The sequence below is a fragment of the Protopterus annectens genome, chromosome 13.part0 (assembly GCF_019279795.1).
Source record: "Protopterus annectens isolate FY-2018-M chromosome 13.part0, PAN1.0, whole genome shotgun sequence".
NCBI lineage: Eukaryota > Metazoa > Chordata > Ceratodontiformes > Protopteridae > Protopterus > Protopterus annectens.
In genome coordinates, this window is record NC_056747.1 from 1,129,261,180 (window position 1) to 1,129,288,696 (window position 27,517).

The following is a 27,517-nucleotide window of genomic DNA, read 5'->3' on the forward strand; positions in this document are numbered from 1 at the left end:
CTGGACCAGGTCAGATATAGTTCTATTTTGAATGCAATGTTCACTTGTGCCCACTAGAGGTCTTCACATACCTATGAATATTTAAACTTCAATCTTGGCTGGTCTTGAAAGCTTTGTAAAAATAATCTCTTATTATTTGGATTAAGTCTAGCAATATATTTTTGGATGTAGTATTAATGGATGCAAGTTATTTTGGTAACTTTGGAACATTTCAATTGTAGATTTTTCTCTACAAAGGCATTCAGACTGTGATAGATTAGTAAGGAAAGGGGAAATGCTTATATTTTATTATGTTGTTTTTAACTGAAATCACCTGCGTTCTTTCACTCTTATAACCCCATGATTATGAAGAATATATTTTTGCAGATGATTTTAAATGTATAATCACTGTCGTTGATGTTATTTCACTTGATGATGCTATTTAAAATGGGGGATTTGTTTGTGGCACTTCGAGCAGGAATCTTAATGGTAAAGGTGATGTTTTGGCTTTGGTAATCGGTTCATAGGTGTTTACTAGGCTAATGACCACAAGGGCCTTTTTAAGCCTAACCATGCATCCCAAATCTCTGAAAAGTTTTCATACCCTTGATAAGTGTAAGTTAAATACGAGATTTACCTTGCACAACTATTCCGCAGTGCTGGGTCTGTTTATTAGTGCTATTAAGGTTTGCCCAATTCACCTGCAGTACTGTACAACCAAGAGAACACATAGCAGCACAGAGAAAACATAACAGCAGGTTACATATTAGGATTGATGATATGGAGCATGGGGCGGAACAACAGGACACTGCTGGCACAGTACTTTGATTGACTACTCAGCCCAACGCTGATGAATATGTAATTCATAACTATTAAGTGTTATATATCTTGTTTTCAAGTGCAAAATGCAGCACTGGGTAGTCAAAAAATGCACTTGGACTGCTCTGTGGAGAAGGCATGCAGATGCACCACTTAAATGTGAGTCAGAGGATGACAGCATTCACTGCCCACTGTATGATAGGCTGGTTTTGAAGTGGAAATGCTCAAATTGCAGAGGTCAGTTGTTAGCAAGCCAGTTGTGGGTCAAGGAGATGAATGAAGAACTGGAGAGTTATCACCAACAGGATAGTTAGGCTGGAACACATTCTATAGAATCAGAATGGACAGCCTGGAGAAAAGAAGAAGCTATGGATCTCTTTTACGATGAGTGAAGGAAGTGTTAACGATTAATCATAGTATGATGGGCAGGGTCAGACTCTCCATTCGCTTCCAGTCTGAGGGTTGATTTAGGATGTCCATCACTGTCATGGAACTGAGTATTAGACAGGGCTCTGATCATCTTCAGCATTGAACAGGGGACTGGATAGAATTTCCATCATTGCCAGTTTCAAAAGCACAGTTCCCTGTGTGGTACAGGTCTCCTGTTGTCCATTTTTCTGCTTACATTTCTGCAGGTTAGCTAGCCAGTACTTATAAAGCAGTGCCTACCTTACATCACAGCCTAGCACTGATCATAGTAACTGCATGTAATTAGAAGTGATATACTTGCAGAAACAGCAATCTTCAGACTCCAGTGGAGTGTCATAAACTACGATTTGTCACCAGTTAGTCCCAGGTAAGGTGCAAGCATATTACAGTAAGCATGAGGCACTGAAAAATCTTACCTCATTCTCTTCTGTCATTGATTTTAGTTTATTCCTTCTTAGTTTGTGTGGCATAGAATTGGCACTATATCATACTTATTAGCACAGTTAATAGCACATCTGAGTTCAAGCTGCACAAATTCAAAACTTTCATATAGCCTAATGATGTAGAGAAAAGGCTCCAGACTACAATGTCACTGATTCACTGTTCAATAATGGACCATTGCCAGATGACCAGAGAGAGTGGGAAATTAGATAAAGTAGCCAAAACAAGTTTTATTTTCTCTTGGAATGGTTCAGTGTTTAGCTTTTGCAGATTCATCTCTTCATGGAAGCCAAGGGCCAGCTTCCAGGACTGGATGAATCTACAAAAGCTAACTGTGGCCTAGTAGGCATCTATGTGATATATTTGTAGGCAGTGGGTTTATGCAACTAAGCACCTACAAAAGCCAAGCATTGGAGGCACCGCACACTATGGTGTTTGTGGGTAAAAGTGCACCCTTGTAAATGCCACCAACAAAGTGTCAACCCTTGTTCCAAACAGTGACTCTCAAAAGGTTGGGTCACAAATGTAGCTGGGTTCACTACGAAAGACCGAAAACCCACAAGACCGATGCCCGTAATCCCGAGACCAAATACCCGAAAGACGAGAAGACCGATGGACCACAAGCGCAAAATTTTAAATCGCAAACGATTAACACACATAAAGTACGCACATACACATACAAACAGTGTCCCCCCAAACCCAAACAAATAATCCTACACCCCCCTACTTTAATATTCGAACTCCGAGATCGCACAGACACACACACACAAGGCAAACTTACACCCACACATTACAGTCCCTCACACACACACACCACAGTTACAACACACACACTAACATACAATAAAGCCCCTCACAAACACACTTACACACAGATACTTACCTGAACCACAACACCAGAAGCGCTAACTCAATATCCCTTAACATCGAGATTTTGAATTTCGTGCTTCTGGTCTTTCGGTAATGTGGGGTATCGGGTTTCTGGTCTCAGTAATTTGGGTTTCGGGATTCTGAGCGTTTGGTATTTCGTAGGGGACCCATGTAGCTACACTCCCCTAACAAAAGGGAACACATATGAGGTGGTGTGAGGAGGTCAGAGGACAAGGATTCCAGTCTACCTGTTGTGAGATGCAGATAAAAATATATTAAAAAAAGATTTATACTTTTATACTGTGTGATAAGTTCTCTATTATATCAGCAAATGCTTAAAATAGCGAATGCTGTTTTATCGACCACTTTAAATCGAAACCACGAAATCCCGAACACACGGAACAGCGATTTTTTTCTTAGGGGAAAACAAATCACTGGGCCATTTTCAGGACTTTGCCATTTCCTCCACTGTGGTGCGATCTCGGAGTTGGTATATTTAAGTAGGGGGACATGGAAGGCACAGCCCCCCACATCTGGGGGTGGGGCAAAGCCCCCCACTTTATTTTGTGGGGGAGGGGGTCCAAAGCAGCAGCAAACTATTTCCCTGGGAAAAAATTCACTGTTCCGTATGTTCGGCATTTTGCGGTTACAGTTTTTAAAGGGTTGATTATATAGCATTCTCTATTTTAAGCGTTCGCTGTTATAATATAGACCCATGATTAAGAACAAGACACTTAACCACTATGCATCCTGTTACTATTAAAGTGTGTGAATTGTCCACTGTGCCTTATCTGGTTACCAGAATAATAAAATAAAACTAAAATAGTTTTGCAATATACTTCTTTCTGTTGTGCAGTTGCTACTACCAATTCCTATTTGTGTTGTGTGGCACTCAGTGCTGGTTTATCCTAGGATTCTGTTTAGTCCTGGCTATGTCTAATTCATGCTATATAACTCTCAGTACTATTCTATTCAAATAACTCTCCTGTACTAGTTGAATAATGCTTGCATCCTCAACTTCTTTTTGTATCTGTTGGAGTTTTAACATGTAAAACAAGTAAACAACCATTTAATGCATTTTACAGAATGAAAGTTCCTGATAAACATAAGCATCGATACCATCTTCTGCCCTTCACAGTACTGCTTCTTCTGCTTACTTGTGCGCTAAGGCTAGGGAATCCCACAGGGGTTTCTGAAGTCTTTTCCCAGCTGTCTGAGAAGGAGATCTATGACCCACAGTGCTTTGATATGGCATCTCTGGCCCTCGTCAGGACTAAGAAGATCAAGTTTGTGACCTCAGTGAGTGAGCTCTGGGACTTCATGATCTTTCTGAACAAATTTGAGAACCCAAGATACAGCGCCCTTTTCTGGGACCTATCTGAGATATTTTATCACCTCTATGTTAAATGTATGCAAGCTAGAACTCATGGGCTCGGTAGGAGAGCAATCACCACCAAAAAGAACACAAACAGCTTCACAAATAAATCATGTAAGTATTCTGATATTTAATTTTACTTTTGCATTTTACTGAATTCTACTTCTAGTAATAAGCTGCATGCATCATTTCAGTCATGCAGTACACAGAAGCTGCATATTGTTTCCCTTTGATATAGTAGCGTATAACATGAGAATGATGACATTTGAATATTTGTCATGACAGATGAGAGCTAAAACATCATTCAGACAGTACAGTACTTTTTTACTGTCTACAGGACTGGCTCAGTAGTGTCTCATCTTGCAAACAAATGACCCATCTGTTCCTCTGTTGCGGAAAAAACTTCCAATCCATTTGTTCCCTAGTGGAGGAGAGAGTGATATGTTAATGAGTGGGCCAGTCTGCAGAACTTGTAGACATGCCCTCAGCTGTGAGCACCACGAGCAGGTGAATGCATGCTTCCATTCATGCACAGCCTCCAAACTCTTTGCTGCAGATGATGCAGTTGTAGTCCTGCAACTATCACTTATGCAGTAAGCCAAAGTTGCAACCCCGGCCCAGAATGGACTAGCTGGCACTGGCCACTCACACCCATTCTCCCCTTCCTGATCTCCCCACTACCCATGCTGCTAATCAAACACAGTTCATCTGCAGTGCAGTCAAGGCTTTTTATCTCTGTGCCACAGGGCCAGCTTAGTCCAGAAAAATGTCTGAAATTTGTTATTATAGTCTTAACCAAGTTAAAGCAGGAGAGCAACAAAACTTTCAAATCATTTTTTGTTTAAGGGCAACAAATAGGCTAGTCATATAATGGGTTAAATCAAGAACAATAAAATCATATCACATACTGATCACACTGTGTTGCACAGAAAGCATCAAAACATGCATTTCAGATGTATGCTGATGGCTTTATTAGTATTAGCTGAAACTTTTCCAAATGTTGCACTGCTCTTGTGTGTGCTTAAAGGTAGCTTAATAAGGCTCACTCCTTGATGTTTTATATGCTACATGAGGCAATTTCTTGTGTAAAAAGATGCATAGTCTATAGCCGGTCACATCAGACATTTTCTTGACATTTCTTTGTACTTAACACTGAACTGTTAATCCAAAATTTATAGATATAGATCAATGTGGTATTGTGAAGTGGAGGCAAACATTTGACAACATTAACAGAAAAATAATAATTCAGAGGGAAGCAGAATGTAAGAAAATACTTCTGTTGTTAGATCTTGATGCCAAGAAGGAATCCAACAGAGTCAGCTGGGATTTTAGGATTAGGACAATGGGAACATTTGCATTCTGTAATAGTATAATAAGGTTACTTAGGGAGATATATGAAGGATGAGAGCCAAGAATTAAAGTGGGTGGGGGTTCCTCTCTGATAAGTTGTGTTTGAACAGAGGAACCAGGCAGAGTTATCCTCTTTCCCCTTTCGTATCTGTAGATCAGAGCATGTACATGTACCTTTATAAAGCATTTCCAGATGTAAGCACATGCAAATAAATAGTGAGCAAGTGCAGGCAGCAGTGCCATTTTGAGAGAACAGCCAGAGTGTTAACATGTATGAGTGTGGTAGTCAGTCTGTTTATAAGTTTATTTAAGTTTAAGTTACAAAGCCTCTTGTGTGTAATAAAGCTGCTTGAACTGAACCCACAAATGTTTGTCTGTTTTATCCTGACCAGACGAGCGACATGGTGTCAGAACCGGGATTAAGAGAGCAACTTCTTCAAGCCAGGAGGTGCAGAATTGAAGGTGAAGGCAAATTAAGCTTGTTGAGTGAAATGGAGCTCCAGCAAACCAAAAAGGGCCAGAAACAAACTTAAGGTAAAGAAAAATTGCACAAATGATTTATTTGGCAATGAAAATGAAATGGTGCATTTATAAGGCACAAAAAACATTATTAATCAAATGAGTAGCACAAAACGTATTATTAACAACAAAGGGCACAAAACGCATTATTAATTAAATTAAATGTTCAAAACTACGATATTTGATAAACTAGCCGGGATATTCATATGGGACTCAGAATTACCTTTGGCTTGCATAACGAGCATGTTTAAAATAAAACAGGCACAAGAAAAGTATAAGCATGATAAGAGATTAAAAAGGGCATAACAAGTACAATAAAAGGGCAAATTAAGCTTAAAGAGCAAGGCAACTGCATGTTTTTAGTAAAAGACCGTATTTTGGGCACAATCTACTATTTTGCATTGACCTAAGCCATTCAAAGCATAACTAGAGTTGTTCAAAGTATCTCAGGGCGTGCAAAAGTGTTTTCAAACTGTGTGCTGTATTATGGTGCAATTATTTCAAAGAGTTTGCTGTGTGCAAAGTATAGTTATATTGCAGAGTGCAATCAAAATGTTTCTTACACTGTGCAGAGTTATTTCGCAAAGTATATCCATTTTGAAAGGTTCTTATGCTGTGTACAGTTTATTTGCAAAGTGCATTCATCTTGAAATGTTTCTTACTCTGAGATTCTTCTGTTGTGTACAGTTTATTTGCAAAGTACAGCCATTTTGAAGCATTTCTTACACTGATAAGGAGTGGTTTCACAATGTACAGTGATTTCAAAGTGTTCTTGTGCTACGGAGACTTATTTGGCAAAGTGCAGTTATTTCAAGGAGCTTGTTGTGCTTTTGGGCATAATTACAAGTACTGGCATAAAATTCTGGCATACATATTTATGTGTGTATGTTTGTACATGATTTCAAGCAACTTCACTACTTTGTGTTGATACAGCGGAGGCATTTTGCAGACAAAGTCCACTTGTGTGTGTTCAAAATATAGCAGGGAATTGGAGAGTATTTGAGCAAGAATATATTTTCATACAAACAGATTTTCTGACAAAGATGCACATACAACATCATTCATCTTGCTTAATTTGCTTTAATTTAGCTGGGTCAGAAGCTATTGAAAGAAAGCGTTCATTTGTGTATGCATCAAAAGTATATGCAGGAGAGGTGGAAGCCACCATAGTGTGGTACCTACTGAATCAAGGGAGGACTCTGAGTGCTTAAAACATAAATTTAGAGAAATGCAACCCCCAGACAAATGTTACATTAGAGAGGCACTTAGTTTACACAAGAGACCAAAAGCCATGTGAAACTTTCACAGCTTTTATCACTGACTTGAGAAATAAAGCCAAAACATGCAGATTTGGTGACCTGAAAAACAAGTTAATAAAGGACAGGCTTGTGTGTAGTGTTAATAGTGCTGCAGTAAGACAGATTTTGCTTCGTGACAGTGATTTCATGTTAAGCAAAGCCATAGAGATTTGTCAAATCCATGAGCTCACAGAAAGGCACACAAATATGCTTGCAAGTGATAAGAGCATGGTTTCAGCAGTCTCTAGAGCAAACGTAGACAGTATGCAACACATGGAAATTAGACACAGGCCTAAGCACATGGCAGCTGCAACCCCTGTGGGATTCCCTGGAAGGAGCTGTAGCTTTCTAGCAAGTTCCATGGCTAGCTCAGTAAAAAGGGCATATTCAGTGCAGTATAAGGGTGAGTCAGCAAAAACCAAGTCAAGTCTTATTGTTAACTGTCGTAATTGTGGAGCCAATCATGAGTCTAAAAAAGAGTAGTGCTTAGCATTTCTTCAGCAATGCCACAAGTGTAAAAAAAAATGGAACCACTTTCAAAAGTTTTATAATCAAGCAAGCCTCATTCAGTTATTAAGAAAGGTCACTCAAAGAAACAAGTTGATCATGTAGAGAGCTTGCAACCCTACTTTCTATGTAGTTGATGCATCAGTGATCAGTGAAAATGTTAATGCAGTAGATTTGTTGGCAAAGAATGAAGTATTTTGTACTGTCCTGATCAATGGTAAACCCATAGAGCTCAAAGTAGACACTGCTGCAAAGTGTAATGTAATGTCAGCAGAAACATTTGCTAAAGTGAGGGCTGGTGAGCAACTAAATTTTGTCAATTGTTTGAAGCGTGTTGCTTATGGAGATGAAGAGATTCAAACCAAAGGCTCGGTAATGCTTTCATGCTATTCGGCTGGGAACAGTTGCAGCTTACAATTCTATGTAGCCAGAAAACATGTGCAGTCATCATTAGGTCTCAGAGACAGTCTGAGAATGAAACTGCTTTCTTTTACCAAAGAAGTCCATCATGTAAGCACATGTCCCAGTTCCAGCTTCAGTGATACTATTTTCTCAGAGTATGCTGATGTTTCCGACAACAAGCTAGGCAGACTTCCAGGTGTATACTCCATGAAGGTAGACCGAGAGGTCAGTCCAGTGGTCAGACCAGCAAGAAGAGTTCCAATAGCTATGCAGGACAAAGTCAAGGTCCAGTTAGACAAAATGGTGCAGCAAGGTGTGATTTGTCCAGTCACAAAACCAACTAAGTGTCTTCCATGGTAGCTGCTCATAAGGAAAATTCAGATGAGATCAGAATATGCATTGACCGAAGAGACATGAACAAGGCATTAAAAAGACCTCATCATCCTATGCATACAGTTGAGAAGATTGCAACCCTTATGCCAAATGCCACTGCTGTTTCTGTCTTAGATGCAAAGAGTTTATTTTGGCAAGTGATGCTTGATCCCAAATCTTCACTAATGACTACATTCAGTACCCCATTTGGTAGATCTAGATCCCTCAGGATACCTTTTGGAATAAATTCTGCCAGTGAAGTCTTTCGCCATGCAATGGAGCAAACTTTTTCAGGCTACCCGTGTGCTATAATAATTGATGATTTACTGGTTGAAGGCAATGGTGAAGCAGAGCATGGCAGAAACCTCAGGAAAGTTCTAGACAGAGAGCATGAAGTGAATTTAAAGCTCAGTCCTCTGAAGTGTAAATTTAGACTACGAGAATTTACTTATGTAGGTCATTTATTTAGCAGTACAAGCTTACGACCAGATCCTTCTAAACAAGCAGCCATTCTTGAGATGCCAGCTCAAGACAATGTCCAAGCTTTACAGTGTTTTCTTGGTATGGTTAACTATTTGAGCAAATTTATCCCTGACTTTAGTGAGTTATCAGCACCTTTAAGAGAGCTGACATGCAAAAAATGTTGCCTGATCATGGTTAGAACAACACCAGAGAGCATTTGATAGCTTCTAACAGCAAATTGCCAACCCACCTACATTAAGATGCTATGATGTCCACAAACCAGTAGTTCTTTCCTGTGGTGCTTCAAAGTTCGGTCTTGGTGCAGTTATTCTTCAAGAGGTCAGACCTGTTGCCTGTGCATCTAGAACTCTTACCCAAACTGAGATGCAGTCCACTCAAATTGAGAAGGAACTATTGGCAATTGTGTTCATATGTTCGAAGTTCCATGATTAAATTTATGGCCAAACTATCCAAACAGAAACTGATCATCAACGTCTAATCACTATTTTAAAGAAACATATGGATTCAGCTCCAGCAAGACCAGTAAATATTTAAACAGTGAAAATAGCAAAATAGAAAATAGCAAAAAAGCTCTGTAAACAGTGAAAACAGCAATAAAATTCAATGTAAAAGGCACAGTAATGCAGAGAATTGCAATACAATAGTGTAGTTTAGTACACAGTATATAAATACAGTATAAAAGTAGGTGGCAGGCAATAAAAATGCAGTAAATAGTATAAATAACCAAAAAAAAAAAAAAAACAGACAACTTATGTTTTTTTTGGAAGCTCAGAAGCCTCTAGTCGTCTGGTATCTCAGCTCAGAGTTGTGTCTGGTAGCCCACCTCTGTTCAGCTCTGTACAAACAAGCAGAAACCTGCTCAAATGGAGGGCCTAAGTACCAGAAGCTAAAAACCTGAAAAAAAATTTTTAAAAGATTCAAAAGGATCAATGAGTATGCTTATTCTAAGTCCTAGACCAGCCTCCCTTTACCAGACAGGTATCAGTCACCACAATCCTCTCACTGAAGTGCAGATAGGCACCTTCCAATCTAAGATGACCTGGAAAACATGATCACAACAAACAAACCACTACAAACAGACCCAGATGCAGCAAGTCTGTAAATGGACTATGCTACAGCTACTAGCTACCCTAGTTTCATCAAGAAACACTAGAAAATGTTTAACACGGCAGAAAAATACCAGTGAGACACTAAAAAAATATTTAAAACAGAAGATCAGCAAGGAGGCTCTAAAGAAAAGAGAGACTGGAAAAGCAGTTTATAAGGGAACAATGGTAGGAAATATGTATGGCTACCAAGTATGCAACAAAGTCCAGAAGATTTAGGAATTTTGCTTGGAAGTGTTTACATTGGTATTTTTATACCCCAAGCAGACTTCAAATTTTTTTTTTCTCAGGTAGATAGAAAATGTTGAAGGAGTGATGGAAAAGAAAGAGGTAACTGGGTACATGTTTTTGTTGGGAGTATAATGAGTTTGCGTATTTAAAAAATTCCTTGCCTCTATCAGAAATATCATGTCATCAAATGGCTGTAACTAAGGAAATGATTCTTTTGAGCTGGGACACAGGATTTGCCTTATTAAGTTTAATTTTGTTGGCTGCCAAAAAAAAAACTATTTCTAGAAATGGAAATTAAAATCTATACTTTCTGCATTTGAAGTAGAGAATATTGTAAAACAGATAACAGAACTGGGGGAAGGATCTTTAGAAAAGGGAAGGAATGAATTACATAGTAACAAATGGAATTTGTACGAGCAATACATGCAGTATAATTCTCAGAAGGAGGAGGAATGAGGTTTAAGAGAAGGCAGGAATTGTGTAATATTAGACTGAAAGACAGTTGTCATAAAGAAAGAAAACATATAATGTAGAATTTGTATGCATGTTTTTTTTTCTGTCATCTCATTAACATCTGTGTGGTGTGGAATGTCACATCTGTAGCAGCCTACACACATTTTGCATTCCTGAGCATTTTCTGAAAAGTAAACTTAAAAAGCATAAGTCAAGCACATGCAACTATTTTGTGAACAATAACATCTATTAAAACTGTACAGATATCAATGCTATCAGAAAGAAGTATTCTTCACAGTGATAGTAGCCAAAGCAGTCATAGATTTTTCCATAAATACTGTAATGAATTATAATGCACACAAACCCCAAATTATATATTTTTCTAAACTTTCATAAACAAATTTTAATATATTGAAAGCCATACAACCTAGACATATATAGTTAGAACATTTTTTGTTAACCATACATAAGCTTTCACATGACAACAAGAAATCCCTAAGTCCATGTTTATTTACATATTTATATTTTTGCAGAAATATGAAAAATGTTTAATTGTATAATTATCAATAGAAATAACACTAGATATTCATCAAGATGTGCAACTTAAAGTGCAAATATCAAAGATAGTTTTTTTAACAATATCTAAGGTTTCACCTAATGTCATGCAACACTTTGTAAACCACTTGTTTTTTGAAGTATTAAGTACATATGGAAATAGTACTTGTTTTCATAATGCCTAACAAACAGCTAGAAATATTTCCAACTATAGTGTGATATAAACTAACATTTTCAGTGAATTGTCCTGTCTCCCACATTCCCTGGGATTCATAAAGCTTGCGCCAGGTGCAGGCGTAGCGTTGGCGTTCTAACACCAAATATGGCCGCCGAGCGATTCAGGTACGAGCTGTTTCCACGTGCACTACCTGCGTACGCTACTCCTGCACAACTCCCGAGCCTTGTACGCTAATTACCCCATGTGCAACAGTGTAGCATGCAAATGAAGGCATGTAGCGATTCAGGAAGTGGTGCAGGCGTAGTATAAGCATGCAGAAATATAAACCGTAGAAAACGGTTTGCATGTTTGCAAACATAAAATCGGAGCCATGACAGCTGACCAAACACATGTAATATGTTAATATATGCCAATGGCTAAATATATAGCCATTGGCATAAAAACAAAATTTACAAAATATAAAATTAACATTTAATATATATAGTCGCACTATCGCGACATGGAAGTGCAGGGAAGCGGTGCGCAAAGGGGATCACAAGGAATATATAAAAATATAAAATAAAACCACAATGAAACACATATCATGATTTCCCCATAATAGTCAATGGCAGGCATGCTACACCATACTTATGGCGCAAGGGTTGCTAAGGGGCAGTGACAGTGTTATGCGCAGTAGCTAGGAATTAGTAGGCAATGCCATGCAAATGAGAGGAGTAATAGTGAATCGCAGATTCCCCGCTGGTGTATGGATGCACCTCACAGCGTAGCATTATAACACCGAGGTGTGCCCTTGAGATAAAGATGACATCAAAAGAGGGGTGTGTCACCATTGCTGTAAGCACACTGGAGCATTGCTAAACCGGTCTGCCCCTAGCTAGGCAAAGCTGCAGGATAGGGGTGTGTCGAATTGGCCATAGCTATGCTTATCTGAGAGTACACAAGGTAACCAAGTATGCATGTGAATGGAGATGAAAATGCGCGTAAACCCAGTAAATGGGTATGCGCGGCGCGCACTGCAGCTGAAACAGGAAGGATATAGGAAAGAAATAAGGAAATGCTGCAGCAGTGAAATTGGAGTACAAATGACTAATTAACACCTAGGAGCCTACAGTAGGCCATTGCCAACAGCTAACATGGCTGCAAGCAGCTACCTGCAGAATAGGAAAGGGGAGCAGCTGTACTGCAAAGAAAACAGTAAAGTGTCAAAGCAGAACATAGCCGATTTACAGTATATCAGCTACAAGGCACATTTGCTATGACTGGGTAGGGAAAGTACAAAACAAGAAAGACGGCAGGTGGATGCATGCCTGATAATGGGAGGGGATCCAGGTCTAAAAGTGAATTAAAGGGCAACAGATTAATCAAGGCAGGCAAGTAGATCTCCACAGTAAAGACCCCACACTTGCAGTACTCATTGCAAAACTCATAATTAAGACACCCACTAACATCAGCAGCATCCATAGCACACTACTATAAAGTGTGAAAGCACCTCACACACATTTGTGTATTCCCATACACTCTGCACCAGTGGTGTATACAGATGGGGAACTTTTAGTATGTACATGTTAGGGGCTGCCATAGCTTTGATCCACCAGCATGTGTCGAGACTGAAGGTGGTATGGAGGATGATGCACATGACCACCTCAGACACCAGAGGAGGAGGAGAGTGTTCAGACCCAGGGTAACCTACCAGGGGCTACATGATCTGGAGATAGTAGAGCATTACAGGGTGGACAGAGACATCCTACAGCAACTTATGGAGCTGTGCCGGCCATGCCTCAGAGCCAGAGCAAACAGAGGGGAACCCATCCCAGTGGATACGAAGGTATGTCTAAGCCTGAGAATACTAGCTACAGGTACCTTTCAAAGACCAACTGGGGATATCATAGGGATTTCACAGGCATCAGCATCCAGGTACTACACCAGTTCCTGGATGCCATGTTACCACATGTCAATGAACACATATACTTCCCCTGAACGCAGGAGGAGTTGGCCAGCAATATGCGTCTCTTCCACCATGCACTATGTGACAGAATACCCGAAGGTACTGGGTGCAATAGACTGCACACACATACACATCAAGTCACCACCCGGTGAGCAGAGTAGGCACTACATAAACCACAAGAGATACCCCTCCATTAACTGCCAGGTCATGTGCAATGCCCAGGGCATTATCATGGATGTGCATGCCTCACAGTGGTATCGGTTATTTGCCAGGGGGGACATCCCAAATGGCCACCTGGTGGGGGATGCTGGCTATGCACTGGAACCATGGATGATGACTCCCATCAGAAATGCACACACACCCATGCAGGAATGCCATAATGAGGCACACGCACAAACCAGAATCATCATAGAGCGTGTGTTTGGGATGCTGAAATCATGGTTCCATTGCTTGGACATATCTGGTGGAGCCTTGCAGTACTCTCCACGCACATGTGCCCACATCTTCATAGTATGTGCCACAGCTGCAGCAGGGACAGAATGATGAAGGCCCTCACAGCCCACCACCATTGCCAAGGGCCCCACAGGCACAGATGTACTCAGACCATGAACACCCTGAGCCAGCCCCATTAGGCAGATGGAGGTGTGCCCAGTATGTCCATGCCTTGGCAAAGAGGGAACGTATAGCACACACACTGACAGTGTAGGCACCTAGGGACTGACACCTTTCTGCACCTGCACACACAGTAAAAATGGATGGCACACACACAAGACTACCTGTAAATTGTCATGTAGTCAACACCTGAACTATAAATTAAGCTATCAGCATATGCAGATACTGTATGTATAGATTCATAGGTAGGTAATTGGCCAACTGCCAGAGGCCATTCATAAGCATTGATTCATTAAATGTCCCACTGTGGAGCAAAGTCAATGGCAGGATCCATGGGGTGCATCTACTGTTCCCCATCCACTATTCAAGGTTTCTCTTGCAGAGTGTTAGTGAGGGGCACTGTATAATGTAGTTAGGGATGTTGTTCCAAAGTATGGGGAGTGTCTGTGACAGGAAGCTGTCCCTCCAGCATCTTCCAGTTATTGTTGTGGCAAGGTTCAGCTCACTACAGTGTGTGGCTCACTGTGACATGGATTCCCATAGGTGGTGCATACCCATCAAGCCTGAGTTTGACATGTCTGTGTTGGCCAGCAGAGATCTTCTCTGAGTAAACAAGATGCCACTGAGTAAAGCAGGAGTTTATTCAGTCTGGCTGCATAGGCCATATGTTGGAGGCCAGTATTTCCCTTGGCGAGGTACATTCGTGGACCTCCCAGCTGTTGGAAGTGTTTTCTGAGGTACATCCCACATGGGTTATTATACCCTATGATGGAACTGATGAGTGATGAGTCCCCAGTATGTCTAGATGGGAATCCTTTAGTAATCAGATGGCCTACATAGAAGGATGTCCTAACTACTGTGGAGATCTGATTGTCAAAGGGGGAGATCACTATCTACCTTAGTCCCCAGATGCCCCATCACGTTGTCTGTATTAAAGTGGCTGCCACTTATGTGTTAATATGTGGGTGCTAATTCCACAATGGAATGACCATGCAGTTAGTGGGACTTGGCTGGTGGCCATGACGTTGGCACCCTGTGATGTTCTCCGTAAGGCCCCTTGAGGGATGTCTGTGTCAGCTGGACTATCAATCATGGCTCCCAGTTTGCAGTCATTGCCAAACATGGTCTGCCATAGTCCACCTGTATTTGCCTGTACCTCTGAGATGTATATGCTGAACAGTAGGGCTCCCAGGACTGAGTCCTGTGGGACACCAGTTGTGACTGGTCAAGAGTTGGACCTGGAGACTGCTAGTCGTACCATGTGGGTTTGTGTGTAAGCCCATTGGCAACCCAACCTGTGATGTATGGGCATATGTACAGGTTGGTGTGTTTATCAACAATACCTGAATGGGGCATGGTGTCAAAATCCTTGGCAAGGTCCAGCTAGTATGTGTGAACCACGTATCCCGTCATCTGACGTCTTGGTGACTGTATGTAAGATGTCAAACAGGTTCAGTAGGCATGAACTGCACTCAACCAAGCTGATCTGGGTTGGGTCACGTGTTCGGAGGTTACCAATGTCTGTTAATGAGTGCCATGAGAATGCAAACCATACCATTGCAGACCAGGCTAGTCAGGCTTATGGGGTGGAAGTTACCATGGTCAGTTGTGATTCCACCTTGATGGAGTGGAATAACTGTTGCCACGCGCCATTGTATGGGCATGTAGCCTGTGGAGAGGCTGAGGTAGGAAAGCTTAATTAGGTGAGGGGAAGGTTGTCTTGTACAGTTTGCAAGATGCAGTCTGGGTCAACATCTGCCTCCACTGATGCTGTGTTCTGCTGTTAGAGAGGGCCATTTCCACCTGTGTGTCTCTGATGTGTGGGCTACTGTACCTTTTGGGTAGTGTTGTGGGCTCTTTACGGGTGAAGTATGCACTGAATGTATCTGCAGGGATGTTGGCAAAATCAGTAGGGTCAGCATATTTTGTGCTATATTTCACCGGCACAGTGCAAATCTGTGTGTCACCATGTAGATCCTTGACATAGCCAAAGAAGGCTTTGTGGTTATCTTTTGAATCCTTGCGTATTCTCCTAATGATGTTAGCCTTGGATGATGTCATGAGGGACCTACGTATCATACTAATAGTGGTCATGGATGTCTGCCCTTCGTGGGATTTGCTGTTTGTCTGGAACACTGTCCTACTTCTGTAGTATAGCCTGTTTATTGCAGAGGTCCACCAGACCGGTGTCCTTGTCTAGTAGGAGTGAGTCTTGGTTTACCAGTGATGGCACGATCCATACATCCATGTAGGTGCTTATAGACTGCATTTGTAAATCTGTCTGTATCTTGAGCAGTGTTTCCCCTTAGCATGGGGGCCGTGAAACCCCTCACCCCCTGTCACTAGTAGTGTAAATTTAGCTGTAGGAAAGGTATACACTGTGGTATTCATGGGTGGGAGAGTTGCTTGGGTGTGGAAACAGTGAATAGTTCATGGTCAGATCTAACCAGTGACTGGTTAACCTCCGCTGTGGTGCACCTGTTGCCCATGTTGGTGATGACCACTTCTAGTAGTTTCCACCCCACGTTAGGGAAGTTACCACCTGATACAGGGCATATGAGGTGATAAATTCCAGGAAGCGCTGGTCCTGGAAGTGAGTACCGGAGTAAGTTTCCCAGTTAATAGTATGGTAGTTGACATTGACCAATGCCAGGGTGTGCGTTAGGACTGTCATGTTCTCCACTGTCTCCAGGTAGGTGGAGTGGTGGTCCTGGGTCATGGAGGGTGATCCATAGCAGGCCACAGTTTACATTGCAGTTGTGGCTGATGTTAGCTGTACATGGATGGTCTCAGAGGTATCATGCTGCCCCACTAACCTGGAGGTGTAGGTATCCCTGATGAATATGGATACAGCCCCTCCATGTCTGTCAGTCCATGTTCTGTGGCTGAAATGTGTGGTATGGATTGTAGTCTGGTAGTGCTGGTATGCTCTCAGGAGCCTTAAGACAGATCTCAGTTACTGCACAGATGTTGATGTTGTCCATCCTGAGGAGTGCTGTGAGTGCATGCATGTTGTGATCACAACCCCTGGTGTTGAGTAGCATAACCCTCATTGAATCTGCTATTGTGCTGTTTATGGAGCTGGTATTCACCTTTGAGACCCTCCTAAATAAGGCACCATGGGGGCGTTAATAGCCATGGCTAGTATTCCAAAGCCTAAGGCTGACACATAGGCCGGTATGGTATCATTGCATGCATGTTCCCCATCTGTGCTTGTTTTTCATCTCTCCTGTAGGTAACCTACTGGTAAGCAATTGAAAGCCTTAAACTTATACAAGTCTTCTAGCTTCCAAAATAGGCTTTTGGAGTGACTAAGTATCAGTGTTCTGTATGTTCTTGCTATACTTAACTGTTTCCTGACTACATGGTGATTTCTCACTGTATGTTGTGATCTGAAGATCTGTTTATTCATATTATGGCTGTGATGGCCTGCACATTAGAGGTTCACAGATAGCCTACTACCTATCTGCCTGAGGGCAATTACAAGCATAGCTACAGTGTGTTGACTTTCCCTGCTCCATTGATGAAGTAACTGAGCCTCTGTCAAGCATAGCCAATGAAGCAATTCCGGGCAGAGTTGCTGGAAGCTGTTGAAGACTGGGGTTGTGGAGGGTGACAGGGGTACTTAGTGATCTAAAGAGGGCATGTTAATATGTTAATGTGACAATTCAACACCATTCAATTCCCCCAACAGGTCTCACAGCTATCAAACTGGACAGGATCCCCCAACTCCTGGCTGTATGGTTCTGGGACACATGATCCCAGGGTTGTTTATTCTGTTACCCATTCACACAACAAGGTTTACCTTGAAGTGTGTCAGTGAGGGGCTATGTCTAATGTAGTTAGGAATGTAATATATTGTCTCACAGTGCATTTGTTATATGTTGTTGTTTCAAGAGTACATGAAGCTCAGTGAGTTTGGGGGCCTTTGCCCTTTGCTTAGCCTAGCTTACACATAGACATCATCTAAATAGGAAATAGGCAGAAGCAATGTTAATGTCAACAGTGTAATGGTTACAGCATCTGCATAGTATCTGTGCATTCGAGGTTCCAATCCTGATAAAGGCAGGGATGTTTATCATGTTCAAAAGTATACCTTAACCACAGCTTGCATATATAGGTAGTAATCTTCTGTATAATAAACATTCGAAACACCCATATAAACCCATGTGTGCTGGAGAGTACAATCAACAGAGAATGTAATGTTATGTCAGCACATAGTGAGATGTTACTTCACTGACATGTATATATCCTGAGTAGTTAGCGGATTTGGCCATGTTTGCGTGCACAGATTATACGTTACAAAGTTTGTTTAACTGTGTTTAACCGCTGCTATAATGTCACACAAACACTTTTAAACATGCTTACAACTGCTTAAATGACCCTTATTCTGGAGTAAAAAACATTCGTAAAGCATCGCAGTTGCTGAACCCTGGACCATGCACACTATAGTCATGGGACTTACCACTAAGCCATCCGAGGTATATACATGTTTCATGGTCTTGAGACTATACCTTATACCATATGCATTTCACTGTAATAATCACAAATGGGACAGTCACTTTGTGTACATATGTACAGTACATTGTAATGTACTGTAGTTTGTGAACCAACACATTCCAGTCTCCATATGTATTACTGTTACAAATGAATATGAAATATATATATATATATATATATATATATATATATATATATATATATATATATATATATTATACAGTTACATCAATAGCCATATATATAAACATCTATGAACACACTTTGTGACACAGAAGCACTCCAAAGGAATTGGAGTGTACACAAAACACATGCAGCTCTGGTATTATAACAATTAATATTAACCTAATTCACCATAGAAGGGGTGATTGTGAAGATTGGGGAGGGGGAGAAATGATGGGTAATGCAATCATGCATCAAGTAGGGCCTGGGTTGGATGTCCAATAAGTGAAATGGAGGAGTGTACATGGAGTATGGGGACAAAATAAAAAGGACACAAAGCAAGAACCTTACTCATTCATAATACTCCCTCTCATGTCACATTGCAACACCTAATTTCACAAACATATGAACATTAACATGTATCAGACATATGTACACCAACTGACTGTCACATTTGTTTTCAGTAGTGAGGAATGTCTATAGTACAATGTATATTCTAAACACCATAACATTTGTACATATCTCAGATGCCTTAGTGGTAAAATCAGTGACTGTGGTGTTCATGGTCCAGGGTTCAAGACCTGCAAGGGCTGTTAGGTTAGGTTATTTTGAAGGCCAGAATAAGGGATTTTGGATGCAGGTGGATTAAAGCACTCTTAAGCAGATATAAGCGGGTTTCCATGGGTTTGAGTGACGGTAAGCACCTCTGAAACAAGGTAAACGGAGAAGCGCTTCACAGGTTTAACCTTTGCTTAACGTTGCGCAGACCACAGACAAACCTGCTTACAACCGCATAAATGTGCGTTATTCATACTTTCCCTACCAGTGCTTACTCTGAGAGGTAAAATAATAATACCTTCCAGGACTAGAACCTACAACCATGTACTCCATCCTCAGAGTAACCTAACACTAAGCTACCTGGGATGTACCTATCCCAGCTGTGTATGCAGACAGGTTAAACCACAAAAGGGAGGAATGTGTTGAAATAGGACATCCCGCCATGTACCCAATTAAAGGTGTATGCTCATATATAGATATATATATATATATATATATATATATATATATATATATATATATATATAGAGAGAGAGAGAGAGAGATACATAGAGACATGTCGATATAAACAGGTCTACATATATATGTAGATATATAGATAGGTTAAAAACATCTACACAACTATGGAGGTACAGATAAATGTATGCAATAATATATATATATATATATATATATACATATACACACACATATATATATTTATATATATATATATATATATATATATATATATATATATATATATATATATATATATATATACACACACACACACACACACACATACATGTCTGTAGACAGCATCTGAAGTGTTCATATCTGAGTATAACATGGACCATAGCAATCACACATTCAGCCCCCCCTCCCAAACAATATGAACATAACATATGAAGAGTATATGCCAATACACTATTACAAATATGTTCTATGGACACAGCCACCAACACAACTGCAATGACTGCAAATATCCATGGCAGAAATACACAGACAGCTTTCATTTTGCAAAACTTTATTACATTCTGATGTATTGCCAAAAGGATTCAAGGACTAACAGTACCTGCATGCTATACAGGAAGCATTTAATAGTGCCTTAATGAATCAGCTTGCAATTACCATAGTATTAGTCTCCTAAGGGATAGGTGTTCACATAGGGAAAGAACACCCACACACATATAGATGTTGTATAAAAGGGGTTCCTACACACCTGCATGTGCTATGTACACCCACCAACATCTACCCCACAACCAAAATAATTACATCAATACATACTGTCATACCATAACCAATTATTCAACTACTATACAACATCTGCTGAAACCTTAACATACCTGGACACAGACACACTAACATAGCCCTATGTGAAATAGCTGCCATTATACAATTGAACAGCTGCTGATGTAACAGGGTTTGTATGAACTAATCCTGTTTCAGAGGGCTGAAAGGTTCGTACACCAGGAAGTGTTACCGAGTACTGATTATCAGCACAGTATGATACACAGTAACACCAAACTAAATATGTCTGGTAAGCACACTGTAAACCCCCTAACATTATATGCATAGCTATGCAGCCTTGAGCTGGTCAAACAACCTGGCCAGACTGAAACATATGTAGAAGTATTAGGTACAGACAAACCCTGCACAAGTAGCAATGTTCAGAAATATAACAGCAGTACTCACATTTAGACCAAATCCTCTAGGCATTACACACAATATATTACTGTTCGTCTCCATACAGCTGTTGCAATAGATTCCAAACAACACTTCCACGCTGTCTTCCTCACAAGTAAGGCAAAGGGACAACGCCCAAGTGGTGTACTCAATTATACTCCACTGTAGCCATGGTATTGGCTAAGGCAGTAGCAGCGCAGCTGATATGCATGTAATTAGCTACTTAGGAACACCAATTGGTTATCGGGATAGCACATGTTACTGATCTGTAACTATAAAAGGTTGCCTTGTCACACATTCAAACCGTCTGTATCTACCTGTAGGACAGTACAAAACACTGAATGACAAACTGAAAACGAGTATTATACTAGTCAATAACACCTCCAATTCCTAAGAAGGTATGTATGACATGTAGTATGTCTGTGTATGTAGTACCTGTACTGTAAGAATTATAGTGTAATGAATGCATATAGTGGAAATAACTATCTTGTAGCGATGTATTGTTGAGCAGTAGTAATGCTTGTAGTATTCTATGTGTGTACTGCTGTAGGTCACACGGCAAACTTCACATACACCACAAGGGATGATATGGGCTTGGAACCCACCAATTTGCTTCCAGCCACTGTCAGTGTCAGGATTGGTCCAACAAGTATGTGCTATAACAGGGAATAGTATATGTCGATATATTGTAACAGTCTACATATGTATGGGTGTATAAGTAAGATAAACATGTTAAAGGTGGGCTTACCATGCAAATATGGTGTGCATTGTGGGATATTGTGCCAATAACTGTGTAATGTACAGTATTTTAGGCAGATCTGTATTCTATTCTACATAGCAGTTCTGTTATGTTATGCAAACAGTAGTTATGTCTATTGGCAATTACAATACTCAGTAACAGGATACATATCATTTGTATTCATCTGACAGTTTAGCAGCATGATAGCAAAGATAATTGGAAGAGCCAGGTAACTATCCATGCACATAACACATGTAATATCCACCTCTCTAGTATTGTTTGCAAGCAATAACAGCTGTGCATGTGTACATGTTATGCAAATGTGTAGTGACCCTTGTTACAGGGCTGGACCTCTCTAGTATCATTTGCAAGCAATAAAAGCTGTGCATGTGTACATGTTATGCAAATGTGTAGTGACCCTTGTTACAGGGCTGGTCCTTTCTAGTATCGTTTGCAAGCAATAACAGCTGTGCATGTGTACATGTTATGCAAATGTGTAGTGACCCTTGTTACAGGGCTGAACCTCTCTAGTATCATTTGCAATGTACATGTTATGCAAATGTGTAGTGACCCTTGTTACAGGGCTGGACCTCTCTAGTATCATTTGCAAGCAATAACAGCTGTGCATGTGTACATGTTATGCAAATGTGTAGTGACCCTTGTTACAGGGCTGGACCTCTCTAGTATCGTTTGCAAGCAATAACAGCTGTGCATGTGTACATGTTATGCAAATGTGTAGTGACCCTTGTTACAGGGCTGGACCTCTCTAGTATTGTTTGCAAGCAATAACAGCTGTGCATGTGTACATGTTATGCAAATGTGTAGTGACCCTTGTTACAGGGCTGGGCCAAATGGCTATGTGCACACCTACATAGAGTGGATATTGAGAGTAGAGACACACTGGTTGAACTACCAGGTTTGTGTAGCCCAACCTCTCATTGCCAACCTAACAGCCGCTTGCACATACTGTATGTAAGGTAGTGCACAGCACTGGTAATGAAACAGGTTGCATATCATCTTTAACTCCAGTGTAACATCTGCAGTAGGAGTGTAAGATGTAGGAGACAGCTGCCCATGTGTAATAGCCGCTTCATAGGTGATGGCTCACACTATCTGATTATATCCTGATCATGTTGATAGTGGCATCAGAGTCTATTGATACATGACTCTGTTTGGAGAGTGGGTGTCTGTGCCCAACAGAGCTCATGGTCCTGGTGGATATGTGAGTATATACCCAGAGAAGGAAACAGACCTGTAGACACTTGCATCATCTGTAATCAACTAACAGGATGTGATGTGCTCCTCAGAGGAGGATTGCTGCTAAAGGTAGCTACAATGTTTCTGTAATAGCCAGTGTTGTCACGTCCATAACACAATTATTTACATGTGAGCATCACTGTCTAAAACATCTTCATAAGCAATACATAAACTAAATACAGTACTTGGTACTTGTAGTACTGAATGCTCATACAGGCATGTCCACTAGTCAGCTACTGGTGTTTACTAATGTCAGCTTTGTGTATGTGGCCATCCTGGGGGAATGTAATCTCTATGCCATGTACACTGCCAAACCCAGCTAACACCACACCCCACACATTGTTTGGGATGCAGCTACAGGGTAAGCTGGAAGGCAGCCCAGTCTACAGCCATGACTGGACTGGACAGTCATGAGGTGTAGGTTAACACATGCAGCTCATCAACACAACCAACACATACCCTTACCAGAACACAGTAAGGACACCCACACACACTACCAGAAATCACACACATTCACAGACGCTTCTAAGTATCTGGCCAAACAAGTGACCCCCAAGCAGGAAGAGACAGACACCGAAATACACAAACTGTATGACATAGTTTGCATAATTGTGCCACACCTCAGAACATGTGACTGGAAACATGCCCAACAGTACTCATTTGTGAATGCAAACTCTAGCACTATGTTACACACCAACCTATACGAGGGCATACATACTGTCAGCTGCCTGTCTGCCATGATTAGCCACATACCCATACACTCAGACCACCTTTTGAACTATACACATGGCTCTGGCATATTCCATGTTGTTGTGCAGGACCTGTGATGCAGTAGCCTGGACTGCATGGAAACACATGTAGGAACTGTCAGGTCTTGTAGCCCATGCAGGTATGTCCCAAGGCCTGGGTAGCATTCTGCCATTGGCCAGAATGATACTGCAGTACAGGGACAAAAGGATTGTATTCCACAATTGTCTAGTGTAGTGGTGCAAGTCAAAGGGTATCCAGTATCTGTCTGCCTGGGATAACATGGTTGACAGACCATGATGCTTTGCCAGACAGGGCCTGCACCTGTCACCCTGGGAATCTGGATACTGCCTAGGGCTCATGCTTCCCCTATAGTGCCTTCATCATGCACAGTTCAAGTGAAGGTCCACTGCTGTTACAGGGACAGCCAAGCAATAAACTGCGGGTCTCGCTACACAATGATACATGTCAGAAACACTATACGGACACACATATGTCAATCCCTAACATGGAGAACATATCTGTGCAGTGGCTGAGACATGTTTCAATGCTCTGGAGAGCACACCTGCATGACCATGTTATAACACATACCTCACCTCTTGCCCATTATCCTTTATTGGAACACATGTACACAGGTGTGTCCATATTCCTGAAGGATATGTACACCCCCACGCTAGTTGCACTTGCATAACTTCAGATGCATTATGCTGAGCAACTACCTTTGTGCCAAAGTGGAATTCAAATTGCACCTTGAGACAGATCACCCACCAGGCCGCGGATTTCCCAACTGTCATAATGTGCTGTAATGGGGAAGATTAGGTCTGAGACAGAACCATAATAATGGCTACTCTCAACTATTCCATTATGAACTGGGAAGACTCCTCATGTACCAACACCTGCGCTCAATGCATGTTGGATTCCATTGACCCCACTGACCTGGATCACAGTAGTCACACAAACAGGGCTAACAGTATGCTACACATAGTTAGTCTCCAATGCCAATGTTATGTTTCCTAAGAGCAGAGTGGTGACTGTCATGGCACCCATGCAGATGGACAATGCATGTGCAAATGCTGAATCCTACACAAATGAACCTTAAGCAGTCACATATGTGCAGTGATTGTGCCATTGAAACAGAACCAGGATTCAACCCAACACAAACAAGAAGGCAAACTGGTGGTACCATGCTTTAAACTGTACCACAGAAGGTAGTAACTGTTGCAAGAGTGAACACACATGAGTGTAGGTGATCCCTGGTCAGCCTCAGTAAGATGCAGATACACCATATAAAACCACACAAAGCTACTGTGAAACTAATCAGCCACATATTATGAGGCCAAGCACAGAGCATTCTATAGCTGTGTCATTAATCATAATGGCAATGACAAGACCTGCCGTGCTGCACAGCACTATGGCATGGGAAGTACTGCACCTACAGAAATAGCACCCATTCATCCAGATAGGGTCTTGGAGAACCTAAACCCACTCCCACCCCCCCAACAGGTACACTTAGTAATATATCCATGTACACTACAGGGACCTGTAATAATGACTATGCAGGTACAAGCTGCACTCTCTAAAGCCATACATACAGCTTTCATGGGACCTGTCAACATCCCAGGGTGTATCCTACACAAATGTAAGAACATTCAGCTATCCACATACACATCATGTTCAATCATAGCTCCATGTCAGGCTGTGTACACACCAAATGGTGCACAGCAACAGTTATCACACCCCACAAAGGGGGAGACACCATTGATAATGGGAAATAGTGCACAACTACCCTGCTGAGTCTGGTCTGTAAGGCCATGAACCGTGATCAACGTATTTGATGTACTCGGTACAGATGTAGATGACAGTAGGGTTGATTCACACTGCATATCATGACCTTGCCAGGTCATAGGACACCATCACCCATACTGTGTTCCAGCTACACTCAGTAAACTAGGTGTATATTCCTATGTCACAGGAGTGGTTGGCAACTGGACTGCTGGCAGAACCAACACTACAGAAGGTGTCTGACTAATACATGCACATCAAACCAGTGCCAGCCACAGTAATACAGGGTTCATTCCTGGTACTCCCCTCTTTGTTATCTATACCACACAGACTAACACAGAAGGCATCAGCCTATTGATGTTTGCAAATGACTATGAACTAGGAGCAATAGTCGACTCAATGTGTGCTGTGTTCAACATACAGAAGGGCCTTAGTGTGTCACATGTGTGGTGTGTTGCATATGGCCACAATCTGACAGCTAAGTATTGCATTGTCATCCCCTATGTTACAAACCCTGTACCCATGAACTACCACCTAGGCAGCGGTCAACATAATGGCAACTGTGTGTATGGGATGCAGCTGGACAGTACTCTTTCCTTTGATAGTTACTTCACCACACCAGACAGGTAGTAGTATGTGGCACCCCTAATCATGACAGGGTGCCATCCAGGAATATAGAGATAATTGCTCAGCCATACTCAACACCCATGTGACCCATAATAGATCACATATTTCCTTTAAGGGTTATTGCCCATGTGTAGATGGCCTACACTGCCCTTCCCAATCCCTAGCTGCACTATGTAGCATGCAGCCTACCCTGAATAAAGCCATGTCCAACCCAGAGGTGTTGGACATGCTACACTTAACACATCCTGATCCCAAATAAACACATACTTCATGGACATCCACCTTTCTAGTACAAGGATCACAACATGCCTGACAGATCTCTGTCCCATACACTTAACATACTCTTGCCATACTATGCATCCCTGTCCAGCAAAGCTGCACATCGCCCCTCTCTGTGACATGGTGTGATGACCGCATGCCAAATATATCAGTAACCCTGTGGATCAGTTCTGTGGCACTGCTTGAACTGGCCACTGAAACTTACCTGTCTGTTGCCTACAGCTAGGTAACCTGTCTGCCTAGGCTCATAAATGGCCCAGGGCATATAGCCTACTAGATCACTATGACCATACATGCTATAGTTGATATCCAACCCTGCAAATACCATCAGGCTAGCTATTGTCCCATGTGTTACACATGTGCAACACAGGCAATACATGGCAGGATGCTACACAGCTGTACAGTGCCATGTAGATGTATATGGCAAAACACATACATGCTTGCAAGTCTGCAGGGTCACAGGTCATGTCCCTAATGGCTATGTATGACTATATATGTGACATATACACAGCATTAAGGTCAATTGCATTAATGTGAACACATCCAGGCATGTGCTGATAGGTAAAGACACCAGTACAGGCAAACAGACATGCCCACATCAAGACAACATCCACATGGTGTATGAGCAATGTCATCACATGACACACACATATATGGCGATAACATCACATCACCAGTAAGTGTCAAATGTGTGTGACTTATACATGTCAGTGGTGTTAGTGTCATGTAGATTTGCAAAGACATATTTGTAATCTTAATAAATGTGATACACATGTATGTTCAGCTGTACTGCTGTACTTCTCTGTGAGTTACTGTGACCTGTCTCCATCATTATGTCTTCCAGGTATGCCACGTAGCAGACTGCCAGCATACAGCTGCTTGGAGGATGAGGTCCTTGTCCCATACCTCCTCGACAACCACACAACACTCTTCAGCCATGTGCCACAGGATGCACAGCAGCGGGATGCCCTGTGGGAGGAACTCTGCAGGAGGGTAAATGATGTTGGTGGTCACAATCGCACCTATCAGCAGGTGTGCTGACACTGCACTGACCTCATAAGATGGGCAAAACAGCATGCTAATGCAATCACCAGGAAACAAGGTGCAACAGGTGGGGGCCACTCACCCAGCCCCCACTCACACGTACCGAGGAGCTACTGGCCAACCTGGGGACACCTGCAGACCTCCATCCACAAGCTTTAGCTGGTATTGTGGAGGTGGGTGTCTCTCAACCACCGAGCCTGGAGTTGCCTGGTAAGTCACTACTGCACATA

General features: G+C 41.6%; 1 protein-coding gene across 1 annotated transcript in view; it reads left to right on the forward strand.

Moving 5' to 3' along the window:
* Positions 1-27,517, forward strand: part of LOC122788407 (protein FAM237A-like) — a 109,019-nt gene that overhangs the window by 6,449 nt on the left and 75,053 nt on the right. Inside the window, exon 2 of the mRNA XM_044055479.1 lies at positions 3,624-4,027. Within this exon, the coding sequence (XP_043911414.1) occupies positions 3,625-4,027 (403 nt within the window). The 5' untranslated portion in view covers position 3,624. The remainder of the gene's footprint in view (positions 1-3,623; positions 4,028-27,517) is intronic.